Source organism: Hemibagrus wyckioides, linkage group LG05 (assembly GCF_019097595.1).
Source record: "Hemibagrus wyckioides isolate EC202008001 linkage group LG05, SWU_Hwy_1.0, whole genome shotgun sequence".
Classification (NCBI taxonomy): Eukaryota; Metazoa; Chordata; class Actinopteri; order Siluriformes; family Bagridae; genus Hemibagrus; species Hemibagrus wyckioides.
The window spans coordinates 17,915,994-17,941,291 of record NC_080714.1 but is presented as its reverse complement, the minus strand read 5'-3'; the positions used below and the strand labels follow the sequence as shown (position 1 = coordinate 17,941,291).

Here is a 25,298-nt window from a genome sequence, read left to right as displayed (position 1 = left end):
AAAATTGAAGCTGTTATAGCTGCAATGGTTGGGCCAACTCCATGTGCAAGTAATGGTAGACGTCCCAGTTTTGACCTGGCTTCATGTTGGAACAGGAAGGGGTCATCTCCAAAAGTTGGGAGCATGAAATTGTCCAAAATGTCTTGGTATGCTGAAGCATTAAGAGTTCCTTTCACTGGAACTAAGGGGCCGAGTCCAACCCCTAAAAAAAAACACCTGAATTCAATGATTTGGAGGGGTGTCCCAAAATCTTTGGCAATATAATATATAAAAGGATCTTTAAAGAATAGGCTATATTACATATTATGAATTATGGTTATTCTGCTGATACTAAACAATGACAGTGGATTGTATTGGATGTGACATTGGGTGTGAATACAAAAACCCTCCACTCAAATAATGTAGTTTGTAATGAGCTGGGTGTATTTATTTATAAGCATCAAATAAATGATGCTTTCTTTGAATAACTCTTTCCTAAAGTTGATGTAATAATTATATAAAACAAGTGTTAATAATAATAATAATAATTATATATATATATATATAAATATATATATATATATATATATATATATATATATATATATATAGAGAGAGAGAGAGAGAGAGAGAGAGAGAGAGAGAGAGAGAGAGAGAGATGTGTCATGTCATTTATGTCATTTCATAATTGAATGCGCCATTTTTATTATTAACACTTGTTTTATATAATTATTACATCAACTTTAGAGTTATTTAAAGAAAGCATCATTTATTTGTATCATTTAGTTATTTTTATATATATATATATATATATATATATAGAGAGAGAGAGAGAGAGAGAGAGAGAGAGAGAGAGATAGATAGATAGATAGATAGATAGATAGATAGATAGATAGATAGATAGATAGATAGATAGATAGATAGAAATAATACATTTATTCTCAGAGCTCGACTTTTAATTGTGCTCGTTGTGCTCGTGTACACGGCGCGTGAGTCAGACTCTTATTTTGGAGACTCGCTCCTGAAGCAGCGAGTCGGAAGAAGGAAATAATGACCAGTGTCTACAAGTAGACTGCAATCAGGCTGAGGTCGAGTAGAAGGTAAGCCGTCAAAAGTTGTCCAGACAACAGATGAGAAGATAATGGTGGAGTAAAGGACACGATTTCACTTCATTTGGTTATAAACAGACCGTTGTGTGGAGCAGCTATGTTGTGCTTGATGAGGTGTGAAAGTTGTGGTTTTTTCTTTGCGCACAGCGGCGTTAGCATTTTCAGCTATCTCTCAGGATGATGTCATGTTCTCCAGAAAGAGCGACACACTTTCTACTTTGTTTCCCACGCTGTAAGACTCTGCTAGCTATCAGACACTCCAGCTCTTATTTGTGGAGGCAGTCGCAATTTTGGCTTCGACATAATAACCTGTGTTGTTGAACCCTAGCCTTGCTAGCTAAGGAAAAGTTAGCTGTGTTGCTAACTGTCTTGTACTTGAAGCCTGGATTTTCACTTTTATTATCGCGTTCTGTCGCCGCAGGAGGAATCCGTAAGGTTGTGTCCTAAATACCTTTGTATCTGATAAATAGTTCACTACGTAGTGTATTAAAGACGGTGTCTACGCCCAGGTTAGAATGCTTGTGTAGGCAGTGAAGGTCTATTTGGGATGGTGAGATAACGAGCTCTGATAAAACAATGACAATAGCTGTGAAGAAACAGACAGTACTGGTGATAGCAATATCTATGTTTAGCTTTTGGTAAACAAAACAGTGACGCCATATTAGACCATGTTTTGCGTAAGAAAGTTTGTTGGAAAATTAAAGTATGTAACAAAGAGAAAAAACTGTGGATTTTATAAAGAATTGAAGAGTGGAATTCGCCGATATCCAGAATACTCCTAAATTATGTTGATATATGGGCTTAACACATTCTCTGATTCTGTCTTACACATACACTATGTTGGCAAAAGTTTTGGCACACCCCTCCAAATCCTTGAATTCATGTGTTGTTCCAGTGAAAGGATCTCTTAATGCTTCATCATACCAAGACATTTTGGACAATTTCATGCTCGACAACTTTGTGGGAACAGTTTGGGAATGACCCCTTCCTGTTCCAACATGACTGCACACCAGTGCACAAAGCAAGGTCCATAAAGACATGGATGAGGGAGTTTGGTGTGGAGGAACTGCATAGAGTCCTGATCGCAACCTGATAGAACATCTTTGGGATGAATTAGAGAGGAGACTGTGAGCCAGGCCTTCTTGTCCAACATCAGTGTCTGACCTCACAAATGCGCTTACTCTCCTAAACCTTGCGGAAAGCCTTCCCAGAAGAGTTGAAGCTGTTATAGCTGCAAAGGGCGGGCCAACTCCATATTAAATTCATGTGCATGTATAGGCAGATGTCCCAGTATTGGCCTGGCTCACAGTCTTCACTCTAATTCATCCCAAAGTTGGGAGCATGAAATTGTCCAAAAGGTCTTGGTATATCGTTTTGTTTTTTCTGTTACCGTTAATATATATCCTAGATGTAAGCTAACAATACACACACCAACGTTTATTAGCTCTGAAATTTATAAGTAAATAACAGTAATGTAATCAGAGGTGACCAGACCCTAAGCACAGTCAGTGCAACTATTGCTATTCATTATTTTATCAGTAGAACAGCAGTTCCTGAAGGGTTTTCTTATCCGCACAACAGCCATTTGTAAACAATTGCTTTGTTTAAACATTTTCAGCTCATACAGTTCAACTGTTCTTTATGTTTAATATTATTGTGGATTACCTGTGCAACCAGTTCCTCTTATCACTTAGGTTATAGCAGCTCTAAACCTTTATTCCCTAAAGAGTCTTTCTCTCTTTTTGTCTTTCTTTTGTTAAAAGAAATGCAGTTTGGCTTGTTCCCAATAATCCACAAGTAGTTGTTGGAGACAGCAACAGCTTTACCTCTGACCCTTACAGAAAGATTCACCATATCACCAATAATAGCATGGGCTTCTTTCAGTTAGATTATATGGTTGAATTAAAAAAAACCAAAACCTCTAATATGCACGAATGAGCTTGATACTATAAATCTGTGACGTGAATTACGCTGCAGTCAGAGCTGTTGTTATAGTAAATGAATCTACACCTTCTGACTAAACAGCTTGCTGCATTGTAAACAATGCGCTTTACAAAACTCTGTGTAAGTACATGACTTATTTCTTTTCTGTCAGTCTATAGAAGGAATTTGTAAAAGTGCAAAGCTGCATCCAGTTCCCTAAACATGTTCTGTTGATAAATCTGATTTGTTAATAGATCATATCAGGGATCTAATTTAATGAATTTATTTGAATAATGGTTAAAATGGTGCAGCAGTTTGGTTATATCATACTGATCAAGAATGAAGCTAGTGTTTACTTCCTGCACATTACTTATTACTTATTAACACGGAAAGTTGTGATTGCGGTTATTCAGTCAGCTTGGATCATCGCACGTGTGATAATTGCGTCTGGTCTTCTAATATATTGTGATACTGATTTGATATCTCTTCATATCAGCAGTCCTGACTCACATCCCTAAAGATGCCAAGGTTATGTGCGTATTTCATTCACTCACATTTTAATGATTTGCAGTGCTGTTATGTTGTTGTTATTATTATTATTATTATTATTATTATTATTATTACTATTACATGTATTTTCTAGACTGTTTGCATGAATGTGCATAGATTCTGGACTGACATATTACAGGGACCTTAATCAGTTTCCCTTCCTAGCTTCGTCACCCATGAGACATGTATCAGTTAACAGGCTGGTCAATGATTTATGTCTAGTTTTGTGGGAAAAAAAACAGACATGTTGGTGTTTGATAGCATGGGATAGCAGTGAGCCGTCACCGTTACTGCCATCTACGGTGGTTTAATAAGTGATCCACATTCGATGGTGATTAATGCGAGCACACACAGAGTCGCCTACGTGCATTTAAAGTAACCTGAGTAACACTGGATCATGTAGCCCAATACAGCTGTGAAGGCAGTAGATATTTGAGAAGACATAGTAAATTATTTCAACCTTCAGAAAACTGTAAGGTAGCATTCAAGGAGACATTAGAGCTGTAAGATGATAACAGTCCTTTTGCTCATTTTTGAGTTTAATTAATTGTGTAAGTCATGATTGTTATTAAAAGACAGTAAATTGTGCAGCATTTGAAGTTTTAGTGAGCTTTCAGTCAAGGTTCAGATTTAACGGACTGTAGGGTTTTTTTTTTTGGACATCATGGGGCTTGTGGATCTGTTATCTTTCTTCCTAACTGTATAAACCTAAAAACTCCACTCACTGACAGACAACAAACTGTCTTTCAGGTAACCATGGCAATGACGGGTCAGACGTCCTGTTCCTCCATGAGCAACCACACCAAGGAGCGGGTCACGATGGCCAAAGTGACCCTGGAGAACTTCTACAGCAACCTGATCTCCCAGCACGAGGAGAGGGAGATGAGGTGAGTCTGTCCTGTATGATAACAAGCAAGGTATATGTGATGAGCATAGCTAATTGAGCATTAAACCAGTCCAGCGGGTTTGAGTGAAACATTAACGCCTTGAGCATCTCAACAATGCGGTGGAGTTCCTTTTGAGCGCTTCTTCCCTGACACACACGTCAGACAAAAACAGTGGGTGTGTCTCTCAGCTCCAAATCTCCCGAGCTTGTGATCCAGTATATCGTGTACATGAGTTGGGACACTGGTAAGGGCGCTGGCACACTACACATTGGGACACTGATGACTGAATTCCCAGTGATGTAAAACATCACCACTGCCATTCATCAACAACAGGCCGCACAGATAGTTTTCTGACATTTGTTATGATGTTTACACAGCATTATGAAACTTATTTACATTGCTCTTTTATATGCCAGAAGATATATCTAGCTAACATTTCTAGCTATTTTTTAAAGCTATTGATAACAAGCTATTTACATTTGTAGACGAAGTTGGCTGAGATTTCATCTGGCATTTTTGCCCTGAGTTGGGAGACTTAAGAAAATAATGGAACATAGTGAGCATATTCCAGGGAGCAAAGGTGCATTTTGTGATTGAGACAGCCCTTAAAATGATGACTTCTTGATCAGTGCCCTGACTACTGAACCGATCATAACCCTTACTACTGAACCAATCAGCGCTCTGACTGCTGAACTGATCATAACCTTTACTACTGAACCGATCAGTGCCCTGACTACTGAACCGATCAGTGCCCTGACTGCTGAACCGATCAGTGCCCTGAATACTGCCCGGACTGCTGAACCGATCAGTGCCCTGACTGCTGAACCGATCAGTGCCCTGAATACTGAACCGATCAGTGCCCTGACTACGGAACCGATCAGTGCCCTGACTACGGAACCGATCAGTGCCCTGACTACGGAACCGATCAGTGCCCTGACTACGGAACCATCAGTGCCCTGACTGCGGAACCGATCAGTGCCCTGACTACTGAACTATATGAGGTTCAAGCTGTAGCACTTATATCTTCATGATTCCTTGCTATGGTGATACGGGAGTTGACAGAATTCTACATTCTGATCTCTCATCTAAAACAGCATTCAGACCAAAGAAGAATAAAGTTCTCCCTGTGGAAACGCCACTTCACTGAAGCGGATACAGGACATAAACGACATGTTTGTTTTTGTTGCCGATTACTGGTGCTTTCATGTCAGCTTTATCTCAGTGAACTTTGACAAGCCAGTAGAAAGCAAGTGTTCAGGACTGTGGTGTTTCGGGTCAGTTCAAAATGGCACAGTTGCTTATTAATAAACTAGAGTTCATACCTGATTTTTGCTGCTTTCTTTACTGTTAGGATTTTCATGTTATCCATGCTCTGTCAGAACTGCCTCCATTGTTAAGATATTACTTAATTCTATCTTGTAGACTATGCGTTTGGAAACATCTGTATGTTTCTGCTTGTTTATTCAGGTTTTCCTTTAATTTATCTCTATTTTAAACAACCAATCATACACTTAAATATTTTAGGTAATAATTCAGTTAGTTTTCTACCAGCACTGATGATGCTCTCAATATGTAAGACTTTTATAAGGGCAAGCTACAAAAGACTTACTTTGTAAAATGGGTTCAGGATCATTTAAATAATCTAAGAGAGTTGTCATGTACAGATTTTTATGAGATGAATTTTTAATAAATGTGTCTTTAATATCTGTATTTGCCTTGAAAACTCTGTGGAAATCTGATATATAGACAGACAAATGTCAGAAAAATGCATTGTACAATAAGTGAATTTTCACTATATAAATCTCATTTTGCCTAAATTGCTAAGCCCTGTGTTTAATGTGTGTGTGTGTGTGTGTGTGTGTGTAGGCAGCAGAAGCTGGAGAAGGTGATGGATCAGGAGGGACTTGCTGATGAAGAGGTATGGAGGCAATGTTACTGGAATTTTTGACTGTTTAACTGATTCTTGTTAAAAAATGCTTCATTCATTTTAAGTCCACATTTCTATCGAATGCATCTAAAGCACACATTACTGTAAGCTGTTTTTTTTCTAATACAGTGGAGAATTTATAACCGCTCAAAATTTCCATTTATACCACTGTTTACTTGTTTTTCAAGTTAACCAAGATACTTCAACAAAAAGCTTTTTGTTGTGGAAAATACAGTAATCAAAATTAGAGAACAACAACCATTGTAACATGAAAGAAAAACATCCCCAAAATCATGACACTTTCTGCATGTTGTGTGGATGGAGGAGAACTGGTCCAAAGTGTTAAGAGCAAGTTTAATTTATTTGGATCAGATGGGAAGCACCATGTTCGGTGTGAGTCTGGGGAAATGCTGAAAGTGAGTAAAGAAGTCAGTGAAAGATGAAGGAGGAAGTGTCATGGAGTGTTTAGGGGATGTGTTCTGCAGCAGGAGTTCGGGCCTCTTATACAGCTACACGGCAGAGTGAATGTAAACGTGTATCAGAACCTCCTTTTCGGGTTCCTTGAAGCTAAGAACACTGAGGTTCTGATCTAAACCTGATCAAAATCTCTGGAAAATCCTTGGTGACAAAGTTAGAGCCAAGAAACTCACTACAGTTACCGAACTGTGGAAGAGACTGGAAGAAAAGTGGTCCAAGATCACACGAGAGCAGTGTGAGAAACCAGTGATGTCCTGCAGCTGAAAAAGGTGCTTAAGTCATTCAAAGTAAAAGCCTCTACGCTTCCTACTTATTGTGGACAAACCCACAAAATTATGCTGTAATCGTTTGTGCTGCAATGGTTACTGTTATCTAATTTTGATCACTTTGTTTTCCACATCATAAATGTTTTTGTTGAAGTAGTTGTTTTGTAACACAGTGGTAAAACCCACAGATAATATTCCTTTTATTTTGATTTACATAAAAATAGCTCTGCCGTGAAAGCTCTGCTTTGCTGTCTGTTTGTAGAAGCGTATTCGGCGCTCTCAGCATGCCCGGAAGGAGACAGAGTTTCTGCGGCTGAAACGAACCCGTCTTGGATTGGATGACTTCGAGTCACTCAAGGTGATCGGCCGTGGTGCTTTCGGAGAGGTATGTGTTTTTTGGTGTTGGTGTTGGTGGTGGTGGTGGTGTTGTGGGATTTTTTTTTTTTCATGAGCGGTTTTGCATTTAGATCACATTGCATGCAAATCTTCAGTTCCTAATTTTGTCCAGTCGCATTTAGAGACTTGGCTTACACACTTCTCATGTTGTCTAGGTCCGTCTGGTTCAGAAGAAAGACACAGGTCACGTGTACGCCATGAAGATCTTGCGCAAATCTGATATGCTTGAGAAGGAACAGGTAGTCCATCCTTAAACAGAATATTGAGTCTGTTAGGTTAGTAAAAAATTGACCGAAGACAAAACTGTGTCATGTAGTAGTTTGTATGTGAATATTTAGAAATGAGGATTAGTTTTGCACTCATTTGAATGCTTAGGGTTCATTTTATACTTAATTTTAATATGTAATATACACCGATCAGCCGTAAAATTATGAGCAGTGACAGGTGGAGTGAATAACACCGATTATCTCCTCATCATGGCACCTGTTAGTTGTCCTCAAAGTTGATGTGTTAGAAGCAGAAAAAATAAGCAAGCGTAAGGATTTGAGCGAATTTGACAAGGGCCAAGTTGTGATGGCTAGACCACTGGATCAGAGCATCTCCAAAACTGCAGCTCTTGTGGGGTGTTCCCGGTCTGCAGTGGTCAGTATCTGTCAAAAGAGGTCCAAGGAAGGAACAGTGGCTCAGGAATGGTTTGATGAGCACAACAACGAGTTTGAGGTGTTGACTTGGCCTCCAAATTCCCCAGATCTCAATCCAATCGAGCATCTGTGGAATGTGCTGAACAAACAAGTCCGATCCATGGAGGCCCCACTTTGCAATGTACAGGACTTAAAGGATCTGCTGCTAACATCTCGGTGCCAGATACCACAGCACACCTTCAGGGATCTAGTGGAGTCAATGCCTCAACAGGTCAGGGCTATTTTGGCAGCAAAAGGGGGACCAACACAGTATTAGGCAGGTGGTCATAATGTTATGGCTGATCGGTGTTTATCACGTAATAAATTTATATAAAAGTACGTAGATGTGTTTTGGACACATTGTATATGAATTGGATGTTGATTCATAGGCAAGACTCAGCATGCAGCAGTTTCTCAGGTTCTCTCCCGTGTGTTAGGTTGGTCATATACGTGCCGAAAGGGACATCCTGGTGGAGGCCGACAGTCTGTGGGTTGTGAAGATGTTCTACAGCTTTCAGGACAAGATGAACCTCTACCTCATTATGGAGTTCCTGCCTGGAGGTGGGTCCTCTCTATTAATACTCACGCAGGGCTTTAAAACAATTCAGCCATTGTTTTAGTCTCTTGATGGAAATGTGATGCGGATTCAGTTGTAGCCAAATTAGCTGTGCTCATAGTGGCACATTTGGTTTTAAAATAATTCTAACTAAACAAGTTTAACATATTGATCAATGAACCTTGTAACCTTATCAATGAACATTGTAATCCCAGCATCAGAAACAGAAAAATGTGTATTAGGTTTTATTTGCCTTACAGACTAGTGACTAGGCTTCTGTGTCATTTAAAGGTTTGGTTTTTTTTTTTATTAATAAAAAAACTGGTCTGTACTAGCTTAATGTAGCAAAATACATAAAATGAATACTAATCTATATTATTTTGTCTTAGCTGTCTAACACAGATACAAAGTTAAATGGACACCTGACCATCACACCTACACTATATTGCCAAAAGTATTGTCTGCCTTTACATTCACATGAATGTAATATGGATTTGCCCCGCCCTTTGTAGTTATAGCAGCTTTAACTCCTCTGGGAAGGTTTAGGAGTGTGTTTATGGGAATTTTTGACCATTCCTCTAGAAGTGCATATGTGAGGTCAGGCACTGATGTTGGATGAGAAGGTCTGTTCTGCTCCAATTCATCCCAAAGGTGTTCTATCTGGTTGAGGCCAGTCAAGTTCCTCCACACCAAACTCACTCATCAATGTTTTTATGGACCTTGCTTTGTGCACTGGTGTACAGTCATGTTGGAACAGGAAGGGGTCATCCCCAAACTGTTTTGACAAAGTTGGGAGCATGAAATTGTCCAGAATGTCTTGGTATGCTGAAGCATTAAGAGTTCCTTTCACTGGAATTAAGGGGCCAAGCCCAAACCCTGAGAAGCAACGCCTGAATTCAATGATTTGGTGGGGTGTCCCAAAACTTTTGGCAATATAGTGTATACGTCATTGTATAATTCCATTAGAATCTGGCTTATTGGATTTTTAACCCTAACCCAAAAGCATTAGTGAGGTCAGGCACTGATGTCAGGTGAGAGGTTCTGGGGTTCAGTAAGCCTTCCAGTTCATCCAGAAGGTGTTCAGTGGGGTTGAGGTCAGGACTCTGTGCAGGACTCTCGAGTTCTTCCACTATGACCTTAGCAAACCATATCTTCACAGAGCCACTGCTTTCTGCACAGGGGCATTGTTGTGCTGGATCATGTTTGTGCCCCTGATGAGGAAATACCAAAGTGTAAAAACCTATTCAAACTATTTTGTGCTTCTAACTCTGTGGCAACAGTTTGGGGAAGACCCACATATGGGTGTGATGGTCAGGTGCCAACGTTTGGCTGCTCTGTGTATTTTTGTCATACATTTAATTGAACAAATCTTTAGACAAGAATCTTTTTCTTAGCAAGAAGGCAAAGCAGGTCGAATCAAATTGAGTTTCTCTTAAACGTACCAATGTTTGTGTGTCTGCAGGTGATATGATGACTCTGCTGATGAAGAAGGACACTCTGACTGAGGAGGCTACACAGTTTTACATCGCTGAGACGGTGCTAGCTATCGACTCCATCCACCAGCTGGGTTTCATCCACAGAGATATTAAACCAGACAACCTGCTACTGGATTCAAAGGTTAACTTTGAGTTCATTTAGAGAACTGAAATGTGTGATTAGCTACATGAATCATTACACTGATTGTTAACATAGCTAGCAGTATGCTTGCTCTCTCACTGCAGAGATATCATTTCTCTCTGAGGTAACGTTTTCTATTGTTTTGTTTGTTTAGGGCCACGTGAAGCTGTCAGATTTTGGCTTGTGTACAGGGCTTAAGAAGGCTCACAGGACAGAATTCTACAGAAACCTTAACCACAGCCTGCCCAGCGACTTTAGTAAGCCGACACGTCTTACTTTTATGTCAGTAATTACGGTATTACATTCTACGCTTATCTCTGACAGGTTTGAGTCATCAGGCTAATCCCTGAACTGTTTGTCCCAGTGTTTTGCCTTTCAACAACTCCTCTGTTGGGATCAGTTTCCTTCAGCAATCTCTGCACTAAACATGATGCTGTTAACACAAAGTCTGCCTTCATTTGTCAGGGGTTTGGATGACAGTAGCTTGTAAATCTTTAAAAAAAAAAGAGAGCGAGTGAAGGCAGATTTGCTGGTGATTATTCAGGATTTTAATGAACTGAATAACAGTGTTTTACACATATTACACACATTAGTGCTGTTACGTGTATATAGGTGTGCGCTACTTACGTTATACTCTCAGTAGATATGGTGCAAGCCCACTTTTCCTTTTCCAGCATACTCTACACTTATACGTATACTTATATATAAATATGTATACTGGTACTGAAATATTATTCTCAGGAGCAAGAGATATTGATTCCTCCAAGATTAAGATAGTTTAACATTTTAGTGCTTTTCAGAACTTATGAACTTACAGTTACAAAATTGCACAAGAAATCACTTTTGTTACAGAATTAATGCAAATTAATATCATAGAAATGTACTACAAGACCTTTTAACCTGGGAATTTGTGAGCAATGTTGTGAGTCAGAAGACTGACTGGGATTGCACTTTGTTTGGTTGAAAAACAAAAATTTTAGTTGCGTATTATTAACTTTGCTGATTCCTTACTGTTGCTTCTGATTATGTGTAAAAATTATTAGGTAAGCCAATAGCAATACACTCTTGTGTCTGGATACAATACGATTTTTTAATACAGCACAAACCATTTTGCCTGAATATGGGCTCAGGCTTTCCATTTTCAGTTGATGAAATCGCTTTATTATAATAAAAGATCAGTAACGAAGACCTCATTTTCACGTCAGTGTTCGAGTGATCCATTTAAGCTTGATACGTTAGCTTTCAGGTTCCTCAAGGACTAGTGATTAGGCTTCAGCGCCATCAGCGCAGCCTAGGTTCAGTTTCTAGCCTGCGAACCAACCCTGGCTACTGGAGTTGCATAAAATAGTGCACTCAGTGTGTTGTGCCAGGAAGAGCATCCGGCATAAAACCTGTGCCAAATCAAATATGCAGACAAACAATCTGCTGTGCTGACACCTTACAGGAGCAGCTGAAAGAAGAGGAAGAACTCTGACTGGTTGTGATGCATAAGAGGGTGTATCTAATGCATGGGGCTTTTTCCATTCACACAGCTTTCTGTAGAACTGAATGTGTTTTTGCATCCTGGCATAGAATAAGAGCGAACTCACAGTAACGTGATCAGCAACATTTTTGTGGTATCAGCACCATTGTCTCGTACGCAGATACGACACATAATGTTTCAGTAAATTACTTGCTGACTATCAGCATCAGAAACTGGAGTACTTTCACCAGACGTCAGAAGTTTGGTGGGAGCTCCTGCTTGTTGCTGAACATAGGAGGCTATGTTCATAGGAGGCTCATCACCTAGAAGGCTAGGTAGTGTGCTTCCTAGTTTGTGTTGAGTTTTTGAATATTAATGTTTTCTTTTAGCATGTATGCTGTTAGCCTGAAGCCATCCTCTCGTCACCCTGGAGTTTTTGTGGAAAATCGGTCCTTCCCTCTATTGCTAGGATTTTCTCATTAGCAGCTTTGGCATCTGTTATGTCTCCTTCTTTCACACGCTCTGCCAGTGTGTAATAAAATATACTACGCTATGGTTTAGCATGCGGCAGAAGTCGCTAGGATAACCTTGTTGACAGAAGGGTGGTTCCTAACACTGAGTTTCGTTTCCACTGCAGTTCTGCTGCTTCAAAGCTGTGTTCAGTGTGGGAGGTTCTCCAAGCCAACAGCAATAATGCTGCCTTCAGGGGATTGTTATGTTTATAAAGTTGACACCAGTTTGACCTCAGTTCAGGATTTCAGCTAGAAGTTTTTACTTCATACTATTGGTCAGTGTATAGTTGAGTTGTCTTATGGTTTCTGGGTTAAAAAAGGAAAATGCATCTTGATTTTTACTTATAAAGATGTTGAGAATAATATGTAGGTATACACTGAGACACGTTTACCTAGATTATTAGGAAAAAAAACAAAGAAGGACAGTTGAGTTATTTGCTGCTGCTGTAGTAATGAATCTACTAATATTCAGTAATATCATGGATGCTTTCTCTCCTACTCCAGAAAAGGATGCAAGGATTTTCTCATAGTAGGATTTGTAGTACAAGTTAAGCAAGAATCTTCATAATGTTTTGTTGTCATTATGGATCTATCTATCCATTCATTTTCTGTACCGCTTACCTTACATCAGGTGGCAGTCAACCCTGGCTCTCTGGACAGGGTCCCAAGCCATTGCAGGGCACAACCACACACACACACCCATTCACACACTACCAACAATTTAAAGAAGTCAATCAGCCTACACTGCATATTTTTTGGACTGGGGTAGGAAACTGAGAGGAAACCACTGAGTCAAGGTGGGGAACATGGGGGGAAACTTCACACACACAGGGCGGAGACAGAACTCAAACCTCCAACCCTGTATCTGTGAGGCAAACATCCTGACCGCTAAGTCATCATGAAACTGTTTGAAGGAGTGATGATCACACTGATGCACGAGCGGTGCTTTCTTTGCTTTCTCAACTGATGAAGAGCTTCTGCTTTTTAATATCCTGTTTCTTTACACTGTGGTAAAATGCATCCTACCTCTACACAACACACATGCTCCCATAAAATGGCTAGTATGTATTCTGTTTTTTTTTTTACGTTAACACTTCTGATAAAATTATCCATTGCTTTGCAGCATTCCAAAACATGAACTCAAAAAGAAAAGCAGAGACCTGGAAGAGAAACCGGAGACAGCTGGTGAGTAAAGTCACATAAACATACACTGAAATGCTAAGCAGCATGAAGGCGAGATATTAATCTTCCTCAGTTACATGCGTGTGTGTTTAGACACACTGGCATTAGTTTTGCAAGCTGACACGGAGCTGTCTGGTTTGTGTTACTTCAGGCTTTCTCCACTGTTGGAACCCCTGACTACATCGCTCCTGAAGTGTTTCTGCAGAACGGATACAATAAACTCTGTGATTGGTGGAGCCTGGGGGTCATCATGTACGAGATGCTTATAGGTAAGCTACATATCCTCATTTATTTTTTTCAAAGGAAGGGTTGTCCCACATGCTGACAGAAGATGCGGCTTCACCAATATTGTGTGTGTGTGTGTGTGTGTGTGTGTGTGTGCAGGTTACCCCCCTTTCTGTTCAGAGACTCCTCAGGAGACATACAGGAAGGTGATGAATTGGCGAGAAACATTGACTTTCCCCCCAGAGGTTCCCATTTCAGAGAAGGCAAAAGATCTTATACTCAGGTACAGTTTGTTCCCTCTACTGTTCGATAACACGTTCATGTTTTTTCCACAGGAAGCACCCTTACATCCTGTCCCCAAACCCCATCTTTACCTAGAGCTGTTAAAATGACTGATGATGATAAATTGTTGTCGTTGCTGTTGGGTTGACATACACATGAGAAATATCATGATTAGTTCCTGTGTGTTGTGTTCTAGGTTCTGCTGTGAGAGTGAAAGCAGGATCGGTGCTACTGGAGTTGAAGAGATCAAATCTAATCCTTTCTTTGAAGGGGTGGATTATGACCATATCAGGTAGAACCCTAAAGTGCTGCATGCTGAACGATAGATTTGTCCTGTATTGATTTTTACCCAGTTTGCCATTTTCCATTTTTAAAATATTATAATAAACAATTAAATTATACAGAACAGCTAGTTTGAAAATGACAGGAAAGCAAGCAGTTCCACATTTTCAGATTTAATTAGAGTATAAGAGAGTGCAGTAATACTGCGGAGTCAGGAAGTCTGGCAATCAGGAATATTCAGCTGGATGGTGGAGTTCGTAGTGATTTTGCAGAAATGTGCAGGAAAGAGTGGGGGGAAAAAATCCCATCTCCCATAATACTTGATGTAATTCTTTTACATAGCCGACATTTTTGCTGTTCAGCTGCTCGGTGTTATTTAATCACTTTGTATAATGACCATTAACATTAATTGTTAAATCTTCTCACACACCCTTTTTTTGTTTGTTTACTCAAAACCCAATACCGTTTTTCAGACTTTTGGCATATGATTCAGTGATAACTCACACTAAAATAATCCATTTTATACTGAGGAGTTTCTGTGAAAAATACATAGAAACAGAAGGTTGCCAGGTCTGCTCATATAATATTTAAGTAATATCACACAAACATACAGTATATTGGCAAAGGTTTTGAGATACTCCTCAAAATCATTGAATTCAGGTGTATAAAACCAAGCACCTAGGCATACAGACTTCTACAAACGAAAGAATGGGTCGCTCTCAGGAGCTCAGTGAATCCTGTGCATCAAGTCCATTCATGAAATTTCCTCACTACTAAATATTCCACAGTCAACTGTTTTAGTGGTATTATAAAGTGGAAGCAATTGGGAACAGCAGCAACTCAGCCACAAAGAGGTAGGCCACGTAAAATCAAAGAGCTGGGTCAGTGCATACTGAGGTGCACACAGTGCGCAGAATACCCAAAATCTCACAAATTCCCATAAACACACTCCTAAACCTTGTGGAAAGCCTTCCCAAAAGAGCTGAAGCTGTTATAGCTGCAAAGTGTAGGCCAACTCCATATTAAACCCTACTGATTAAGAATGGAATGTCATTAAAGTTTATGTGAATGTAAAGGCAGACGTCCCAAAACTTTTGACAATATAGTGAATGTGAGCTTAAACAGCCGTGCCGAACCACATTGTTGTGATTTTATTTTATTTTATAGTTCAATAAACAATGAATGTATATTAAAATGCTGACATTTCAGCTAAATGTTTTGGGGTTTTTTTGTGCCGCTGGCAGCAACGGATCCCACAGAAAGCACACTCAGTGTATAGCATATTAGCTAGCTGACTAGCTAACTCATGCTGATTCCTACATTCCCGTTAAAGATGCATTCGTTAAAAGCGGCATCCCTTTTTTAATCTGACGAACTTTCATATGTTAGTTCCTGAAAAGTGCATGGTCGCTGATGATGCCGCTGTCTCTACTGTAGTACCTGTTTGAAACTAAGGGGAATTTTATGTGGTGAATGCAGACAAGTGATTCACACAGTGCAGAATCCCAGTGTGTTTACACGAAATATAATCACTCTCCTAATCTAACTCAAACAAGCAAATGAGTGGAACTAGCTGTTATATATGATTGGAATGAATAACTCTGGATATCATGTTAATATAAGATTGTGTTGGAACGAGTAAACTGTTCTCTCTCACAAGCCCGGTGTAAGATTTTGGAAGTGTTGAGAATTGTATTGCATTTACTTTTGCGTTTGCATTACAGTGCTTTTTAACAGAATTATTATTTTCATGTGTAGGCTAAGCAGTGTATGTGAGAGGGTCTAAAACACATGTTTTTATTTTTGACAGGGAGAGACCGGCTGCCATTCCAATCGAGATTAAAAGCATCGACGACACCTCAAACTTCGACGAGTTTCCAGATTCGGACATCCTCCAACCAACATGTATGTTCAGGGAATGTTTTTGTTTCTGAACCTCGCTACATTTACTTCCCTCCATCACTGTAACTAACATTCTCCTCTCTCTTGTCTCCTCTTTCTTAGCGACCGTAGTGACGAACCACAGTGAAGCTGATTTAAAGAGCAAAGACTGGGTCTTCATTAACTACACGTACAAGCGCTTCGAGGGCCTGACTGCCCGGGGGGCCATTCCCTCCTATATGAAATCAGGGAAGAGATAAACACACAGCCTTCATGCAGCTTTGTTTGTCCTTTTTAAGGAGCCCTTTTCCCATTGCTTCTCACCGCTGAGGACCCGTCAACATCTTCAAACTCCAAAGTCTGTTTCCTGTTACGGGTCACGTTGTGATGCGTTCATGGTAGTGGACTCTTCCTCCTCTTCCAGCACTTGTCTCACTTTTTTTTTTTTTTTTTTTTTAAAGCCCAAGCTTCTTTAATAGAAGCTGTAAAGGCTATTTCTAGTCATTTGTTTTGGCTAGAAATGTCAGATTTGCCCCCCCCCCACATGATAGAGAAAGGTTTCTTCTGAATTCTAATGAATAATTTTAGATAACTAGAATGTGGCCAGTCCACTTATGCTTTGAGTTGGCGTCATTTATTTTCTGTATAATAGAATTCTGCTCAGATTCAACATCATCTGCTGTAGAAATCTTGAATATATATATATATATATATATATATATATATATATATATATATATATATATATATATATATATATATATATATATATATATATATATATAAAAGAAATAAGAACCGGACTCTCACTGCTTAATTTTTTTTTTTAAAGTCCAAGATGCATTCGATTTTTATTTTATTATTTTTATTTTTACTTTTAAATATATATATAGAATGACTCGCAGTGCTTGCCATCACATACGTCACTTAACTGGCAATGGCGAAATGCAAGGGGCTTCTCTTTTTGTTTATGCAAACAGTCTTCAGTGCTTGAAAGCCTAATATAATGTTTGGGAACCTGCCTCCAGGGACAAACATTGCCTTAAATTTGGATACTAGTCGAATGTTCCAGCAATCACTTGTTCCACCAGCAAAACGACCCTCTTCCAGACCTGCACACTGAAACAAACGTCGTTGTATTTTTTTCTTTTATATATATATATATATTTCTTCCTTCTCTGTTTACTTTCTTTACAGTATACCAGCCAGTGATAATGACCAAGTGACATTTTATAGACCAGCTTATTTCTCGTAATTCTTTCCACTGCAGCTGTAGCTTCAATCTGTAACTTTTTCCGTTTGCTGGATGTTCGCACGCACACTCAGTTCCAATCTCTTTTCCCTTAAAGGGCTTGCTGTTCATGTTTACCTTGTTCAGTTCGGGAACAAAGCACGAGTCGGATGAGCGTCGCGATTCATTGTACTGAATTCGCATATTTGATGATATACATCAGCAGTCTTCCATGTCGATCCTGGGCTGAAAAAAGCATGTTAATAGCTAAAGCAATATTTTACCAAAGACTTACTTTTAGCAGCTGATGCACCCTTGTTATGCCTTCGAGAAGCTTGATTTGTACTGGAAATTTGTTGAAAAACACGTTTAGTTAAGTAGCGAAAAAAAAAAATAAGACTTTTTAATCCCAGGACAGTAGTTGTCTATTGTCATCATTCCAGTATGGCTAGGAGTAGTTGCACTATTGTATAGATAAGGAATGTTTGAGGGAGTGCACAGACATCACATGACTCGGATAGGTCTCGCTCGGTTAGATAGGTTCCTTCATCAGTGTCCTGTTCAAACGGAATCCCGTTCTCATTACACTGTCCTGCTGTCGTAGGTAAAACTTAATCAAATCTAGGTTTAATGTCGACTCAGCTGGATTTGAAGCTCAGACTCTATTAGAGCTAATTATATTTTCCGTCAGAATGACTAGCACTTCTGCTGAATTGTGAATATCGATTCGTTCTGTCTGACCGGAGCAGGACACAAATCAGTAAGTTTCTTATTTTGCAATACACAAAATGCTGTCTGTTAAGTCAGTAACTATCCGCATGGCCTCACGAATCCAAAAATGCTGTTGATTTTTTAAAAAAAATAATTTTTTCGATGAAAAGAAAAAAGCACGATTGTGAGATTTTCTTTTATTATTTTTTTTTCTAAAATGCTGTAGTTTTTATATTTCAGGAGCTGTACAAGGGAGTGTTGCATTTTTGTAAATTGGAGCATTATCTCATCCTGTAGTCGGGCCGTCCTGCTCGCATGCTTTTGCATGAGTGCTGCTCGAATGTTGGATGATGTCTGAATGGCACGGAGGACGTGTTTCATGACTTTTAAACTCTATTCTTCTTCTGTTGTTGTGGGTTTGGCCCTCTGTTCCAGCACTGTGCAGTTTATTACCTACGAATGAAGCGTTCATCATGAAGAGCTCGTCGGTGAGATGCTCAGCCATGTGAGTGCTGGAACAAAACAACAAAAAAGTGCTAAAGTGACCCGTTCTCAAAACAGGAATTGGTCTGCTGTGTATGGTTTTAGAAGTTAGGGGCCTCGTTTATCAAGCTGGTTTATTTGTCTGCTTTTACACAGACCAGATAGTTTGGGAAAACATTTAGAGCTAACATGAGGTTACAGACAACAAGACTCTCTAATGCAGGGCTTCAGATCATATAATCAACAATAACTTACTACACACATTTATGAAAATGTAGCATTTTATATTAAAGAAAGTAAAATGAACCAGATCCATAAGTGAATACAACTAGCTATACAATTCTGACTAAAGTAATGGCACCCTGTGAAAGGAGGAAGGGTTGGAGTGTTATTAGAGGATTTAGCACACACCGTGCCTTTTCGTCATTTGCTAAATGTGAATTAGCTGTGTCGCGAGAGCGCTTGGCATTTATCATCATGCGAATGAACAGAAATTAAGCATTACCGAAACGTTTCTTTATTTTTGGCTCGTTCAGTTTCTGAAACACAATTTTTGTCTGGTAAACGAGGCCCCGGGTTTAGAGCTCAAATTGCACTGTTTAAGAGAAGGAAATCTTGAGTTTTCAGGAACGTCCTGTTGCACAGAGGTTTGGGCATGGGTGAAATGATGTACATTTGATTTCCTCGCATGGTATGTACAGTACACGGAGAAGGCTGTTGAATGTTCTAGAAACACACTGGTCGATTTATATTTACCTTTTCACACGATCATTACAGTAGCTTAGTCTTTCTGACTAATTTTCCGAATATTTATATGCTTACTAGAACATTCTGGGGGGAAAAAAAGTCAGTGTGTGCGTGTTTGTATGTTTAAAGGGTTTGTATCGTAAAGGATTTACGGCTTATTTATTCAAACCAGGAGCGTGTTTTGAGAGTATCCCTGGATTTTGAGAAGAATAGTGAACAAGAATGAGCTTGCTGTTCTTTTTTTTTTTTTTGGAAGAATAAAATCTAATATAAAAATTGCTCCTGGGTTCTGTAACGTTGCGTTCTACTGTGAGACGTTGAAGTTGGGCCTCTCTCTGCCTTAATATTAAGTTTGTAGATTGTAGCTTCACCTCATAGAGCACCTTTTACTGGTTTGTTATTGAGAGAGTTTTTGGTGAGCACACAATTTTAATGTTATCATTCAATAAAGCACCAGTTTATTTACCCCGTGGTGTGTTTTTTTTCTTCTTGTTTATTCATCGTGTTTGCATTCTTAAGCAGTTAATATTGCATACTGCTTAAAATGCTACTCTGCCACCCTGTGAACATTTATTTATCGATTTCCGAGACAGTGTTGTACATCGTTTCAGATTCCTGACTCCTCTGTATTGGGATTAGAAGTAATGCAGATAAGTGACACAGCAAGTGTCCAGGGATATAAAAACTGAAAGGGAACATTACTCATGTGTGATTTGGTGAAAAACAGCTAATGAGTCATCATGGGTTTCCTTAACACTCATGGGGAAATTGGGTCCTTCCTTGTTGACCTTTTGCAGTAAGAAAAAGCAAACAGACCGAGGAAGACAATCACAGCCGTGCTGATAGATATGGACAAACTGAGCAGCACAACATTTCGCACGGTGCTGCTCGGATACAGTTTCCCAGTGACGACAGTTCCATTAATCTCTCCTGCTTTCTCCCACTCGGTCAAACCCTTACCGAAGTTCAGGCTCAGAACATGCGCAGATAAGACCTTCAGTCCTTTATACATCCTCTTCACCCTATGGTAAGATGTGTCCAACACGTCACAGCGATACGTCCCGGCATCCTCCTCTTTCACCGGGTTGAGGACGACCCTGTCCAGCCCGGGCACGTCACGCCGTATGAAGAAACGGTTATTGGTGGTGATGATCCCTCGTGCAAAGTGCCACGACACCGCGAATGCGAAGCGGCCCATGGCTTCCATGACGTCCTCAAGACAATCCAGCTCCAGATACTGTCCAGCACTGACTGTTTGAAGCTGCAGCCCACACTGCCACTTGTCTAGACACTGAACCTGACGAATTCTGCATGCCGGGGCGTTAGCTTTATGTTCAGTGACCAAAGGGCAGAGCTTCTGAGTACGGATGCCCAGCCCGCAGGTGGTGCTACAGCTTGAGCTGTATGTGATCACCCATGTGTTGTTGGAAGCCAGATCTTCTAGATCAACACCTCTATAAGCCTCACACTGGCTGCCGGAATGCAGCAGAATCAAAAATAGAGCAAAGCAGCGCATTAATGGGGGCTCCAGTGGATGAAGTTGGACGTTACCTGTGTAGACAAGACAAAAAAAAAACTTTCTTTTATTTCTAATAAATATACAGAGCACTTTACTTTGCATCTGCAGCTGTATTATTATTACAATTATTAGCTGTAGTATAAGTAAATGGATCCTAAGGGAACACCGGTATTTGTACCATTGGCAGCAAAGAGCAGAGGAAATGTTTATCTTAAGCACTTTTAGCCCTCTCACAGAAGATAAGAGAAAGTTACTGAGTAAGTAATAAAAATTGACAAGGCACGCAATCGTACAAAAATAGTCCATGATGAGGGGGGGGGGGGTATTATTTTTTGATGATTACATGCCCCAAGTATGACAGCAGGTCAAACTTTATAACCAACCATAGCCTCAGTTTTTAATAAGACTATAAAATGCAGCTCATGATTAAAACCAGAAAGCTCAAACTCCTCTGTCCTGAACACTCTGAGAGTTGGGATGTCCGGGACGCCTTCCATAAGTGTCATATAATCATCTCCACCCGAAAGCTCCACCATTTCATCAAGTTCATTTTTTTCTATTTAACTTTTGTGTTCATTTATTATTAGCCTTTGATTCTACAGCACATCCACCATTGTTACTATAGAAATGATAACAATTAACCAGTTATTAGAGACGTAAACATAATAATGACATATTCATGCTTAATGGTCTTATAGTTCCCATAGTTCGAGGTTTCAGGCTTCACCGTTCAGAACATTGTTGGCCATGTGTTGGAAAATCTGAGTGATCGTCTATTTACTCGTGAAATGTTGTCCCAAACCTCTCCATTACTAAGGTAAATTATAAAAAAAAAAAGCAAGCTCCATCATCTCTGACTCACTCAACCACTGGAAACTCCAGAGCGAAAAAAAAACCCCAAAACAAACAAAAACATTGAGTAAAAGCAATGTAGTAGTGGTCAGAGTTTGGAGAGAAGCTGTCATGATTGACCCGTATTCAAAGTGAAAGCTGAATTTTGTACACAGAGAAAAAAAAAATTAGTGGCTAATGAAAGGCCTTGATTCAAACGTGAAGAGCAGATGGGTCATGTACAAAGGCAATTATCCAGAGCACATGAGCAAGTCCTCATTATAATAGCTCCAGAAGAACTCACTGAAGGTTTTAAAATGTCAAGTCTAAACCACACTAAGACACTGTGGCAGGAGCCAAAATGAAAAGATTACAGTTGCAAACCCACAAAGGTCAGAGTATTAAAGCAGGTCTGCATGGTCTACACTGAACACTCCACTATCATGGTGCGAGTCACATGATTTGACAAGTGACAACCAGTGCAAAAAACAATTACCTTAATAGGGTTAATCAAAGAGTGTTGGAGTTTACATAAGCTGCTTTTAACACAACACAGTGTAGCCTGTCTGAAGATAATTCTTACCTTTCATTCCTCCTCAATTTTCAAGTTTCTGTTTTCATCACTTTCAGTGTGAAATAAAATCCCAAAGAAATCCCTAGGAAGTTTCCATAGCAAAGGGCATATACAAATCTGGATATTTAAATCATTTAAATCATTACATCTTGCTCCAAATAATATATATATACAGTATATATAAATCAACTATATTGCCAAAACGTTTGAGACACCCCTCCAAGGTGAATTCAGGGGTTGTTTTTCAGGGGTTGGACTTGGCCCCTTAATTCCAGTGAAAGGAACTCTTAATGCTTCAGTATACCAAGACATTTTTGGACAATTTCATGCTCCCAACTTTGTGGGAACAGTTTGGGGATGACCCCTTCCTGTTCCAACATGACTGTGCACCAGTGCACAAAGCAAGGTCCATAAATACATGGATGATCGAGTTTGGTGTGGAGGAACTTGACTGGCCTTCAAAGAGTCCTGACCTCAACCTGATAGAACATCTTTGGGATGAATTAGAGCGGAGACTGTGAGCCAGACCTTCTCATCCAACATCAGTGCCTGACCTCACAAATGCGCTTCTAGTGGAATGGTCAAACATTCCCATAAACACACTCCTATACCTTGTGGAAAGCCTTCCCAGAAGAGTTGAAGCTGTTATAGGTGCAAAGGGCAACTCCATATTACATTCATGTGCATGTCATGTCAAGGCAGATGTCCCAAAACTTTTGGCAATATAGATGTAAAATATAAAATAAGGTAATGTAGCAATTGTTGTCGTGTTTAAAACTCGATAGAAAACAGCACCTACCTTTTGACTACTAAAGTATATATTGAGGTCTGTGGCGGATTCAACAAATCATAGCAACGCTTTATTCAGTTGGTGACGTCATAGGTCAGTGCTGCATTTAGTCACTAGATGGAGTCCTCTATACGCGTGTGTGTGTGATGTCTTCCTCACCATCAGGCTTTCTGGCTCTACGCCAAACCCCTGTGTTTTTATTAATTATTTGAACAACCAAATGCACAGTATTGTAGTAAACCCGTTTGTGGCACAGATCAATCCACTCCTTAATTCCAGACAGATGACTCTGTTGTCAGAAATACTGCATGCCTTTGACTGGTTAAGATAGATAAGCCTGATCATCAGTGCTGACTCTAAAGGGCCCAGCTTTCTGCTGCACATTTCACTGCCTTGGTTTTTGTGGTAACACGATGCGCCCTTTGTGCTAAACGATTTCTTGATTCCGTTCTTTGTAGTGTGGGTAAACAGGATGCTCATGGGCTCTGAATGCAGCTTTTTAAGTGTTTGCTAGCAGGATGTCCTCATGTTCTTCTAATTCGTGGTGTCTTAATAACTAGAACTGAAACCTGCCTCTGCAAACACCTACCAAATCTGTATGAATATTGAAAATACTGTGGAGGTGAAGAGGAAGTATCATTAGCCTATACTTTAGTACTGTTCTGTCCCAGCCTGCTTTGCATGACACACTTAAGCAGATTTTGTCCACAAATTGTTTTGTTCTGTTTAGAGGTAATTGTTTATGCACTGAGAGGCACTGGGGCACAGCGGGTACTGTTGCTGCCTCACAGCTCTGGGCTCCTTAAGCTCAGGTTACTGTCTGTATGGAGCTTTTGCATATTTTCCCTGTGTCATTGTGGGTTTCCTCTGGGTTCTCTGGTGTCTTCCCACATCCCAGTAGGTGGATTGGCTATGCTAAATTTCCCCTAAGGTTGTATGAATGAGTGTGGTTCCTCCAGGGTGAATTCCCACCATTGCACCCAGTGATGAATGAATAAACAAGAATGTACGCAAAAGCATAGCTCTCAATTAATGTCGAATGTTCACTGTACTGTGAAATATTTTACGCTAAATCCTCTTCCTGTCAATTTTTATGTTCTTGCTTGGCGAGTCGGTCATGATTTGCCCAGAAGCTGTGTACAGGTATGCTGAAATGAAAGGAAAGTTACTGCCCAAATGAACCACAAACCTCTGCCTCAGGTCACTTTTTTTAACTCAAAGGTTTTCATTGGAAGCACACACAACAACAACAACAACAACAACACTTATTTTCTCATTTCCATCCCCTCAGGACTCCATACGCATTAAAGTTTTATGAAATTAAACCAGATTTTGAATGAGCTTTTCCTGCTTCCTTGTTTTAGCTCTGACGTTTTTCAATGCTAAGGGCAAGAAATGGTTCCTCCAAAGTTTCTTGCTTTCAACTTGGAAACTGGTCTGAAAGGAAAGCTTACGTTGACAGGATTCCCCTAATGAGAAATAAAAGAGTTCCCAGGCTGCTAGATGATTTCTGTGTGTGTGTGTGTGTTAGCCCGCTCATAACAGCCACAGTATTAGAAAGGCTGTGGGGAAAGCAGTGTTTGTACTTTAAAAGAGAAAGTCGTGGTGTGTGTGTGTGTGTGTGTTGTGAATGCGAACATGAGACGGGACTGAGGGAAACAGACGGTCTGGTCTCCTCAGTGTAACTACAACAGCGTGTCACTTTCTGCCTCCACACAGCGTGTTCACGAGCTCTTCAGTTCCTCACCCGTTTCTCTGCAGGACACTCTTTCACAAGAAGAACGAGAGGGCACGGTTCACTTCACGTCTCGCCATCGGCTTGGCTTTTACTTTGTTTTATTTTGAGAAAAAAGATGTTCTAGCGGAACGCGTTTGAACTTCTTAAAGTTTATTTCATTGAATAGCCAAAACTGGTGAAACTGTCCCTGTGTCTCGCGCTGGCTGAGGCGCTGTGTGAGATGCGCGACTAGAGGCACAAACACAGCCGCGACACATCCACGTTTGGCAGCGTGTTCGCGAGAGTGGCATCGGTGATTTGGGGTTCGTGTTTTTTGGTGAGGATTTTCTCAAGGGAACATGGAGGAGGACAGCGCTCGGGAAACCACCGAGCAGCCGTGTAAAGACTCGGACCGCCAGCTTCGCCTGAGGCTGTGTGTGCTCAACGAGCTGCTGAACACCGAGCGAGATTATGTGCGCACTCTCGCCTTCCTGCAGTCGGTG

The 25,298-nt window shown here is 40.1% G+C and overlaps 3 protein-coding genes across 4 annotated transcripts in view; 2 read left to right on the top strand and 1 right to left on the bottom strand.

The window, feature by feature from the left end:
- Nucleotides 1-995: 995 nt before the first annotated feature.
- On the top strand, nt 996-19,829 carry stk38a (serine/threonine kinase 38a). Of its 2 annotated transcripts, none has more exons than XM_058389822.1 (14): nt 996-1,079; nt 4,311-4,447; nt 6,314-6,365; nt 7,380-7,502; nt 7,669-7,752; nt 8,631-8,754; nt 10,212-10,366; nt 10,521-10,623; nt 13,464-13,525; nt 13,674-13,791; nt 13,907-14,030; nt 14,226-14,321; nt 16,122-16,216; nt 16,316-19,829. In XM_058389822.1, exons 2-14 carry the CDS (start codon nt 4,317-4,319, stop codon nt 16,450-16,452), a joined length of 1,404 nt encoding a protein of 467 aa, XP_058245805.1. In that variant the 5' UTR covers nt 996-1,079; nt 4,311-4,316; the 3' UTR covers nt 16,453-19,829. The 2 variants fall into 2 exon arrangements, with proteins under 2 accessions (XP_058245805.1, XP_058245806.1); XM_058389823.1 differs by lacking the exon at nt 996-1,079 and adding an exon at nt 3,030-3,544.
- Nucleotides 19,830-19,915: 86 nt separating this feature from the next.
- tmem81 (transmembrane protein 81) lies at nt 19,916-20,880 on the bottom strand. The gene has a single exon (XM_058389824.1). The coding sequence runs from the start codon at nt 20,878-20,880 to the stop codon at nt 20,122-20,124; it is 759 nt and encodes a 252-aa protein (XP_058245807.1). The 3' UTR covers nt 19,916-20,121.
- A 3,783-nt stretch (nt 20,881-24,663) lies between these two features.
- prex1 (phosphatidylinositol-3,4,5-trisphosphate-dependent Rac exchange factor 1) overlaps nt 24,664-25,298 on the top strand; it is an 83,298-nt gene continuing 82,663 nt past the window's right edge. Inside the window, exon 1 of the mRNA XM_058389611.1 lies at nt 24,664-25,295. Coding sequence (XP_058245594.1) covers nt 25,155-25,295 — 141 coding nt within the window. The 5' untranslated portion in view covers nt 24,664-25,154. The remainder of the gene's footprint in view (nt 25,296-25,298) is intronic.

Excerpts from the sequence above, each read along its gene's own strand:
- tmem81 (XM_058389824.1), bottom strand. The coding sequence starts at position 20,880 with ATGCGCTGCTTTGCTCTATTTTTGATTCTGCTGCATTCCGGCAGCCAG.
- stk38a (XM_058389822.1), top strand. The coding sequence starts at position 4,317 with ATGGCAATGACGGGTCAGACGTCCTGTTCCTCCATGAGCAACCACACC. Across the intron at positions 7,503-7,668 it reads GCCGTGGTGCTTTCGGAGAG|GTCCGTCTGGTTCAGAAGAA; the intron begins GTATGTGTTTTT and ends CATGTTGTCTAG. Across the intron at positions 14,031-14,225 it reads GCAAAAGATCTTATACTCAG|GTTCTGCTGTGAGAGTGAAA; the intron begins GTACAGTTTGTT and ends GTTGTGTTCTAG.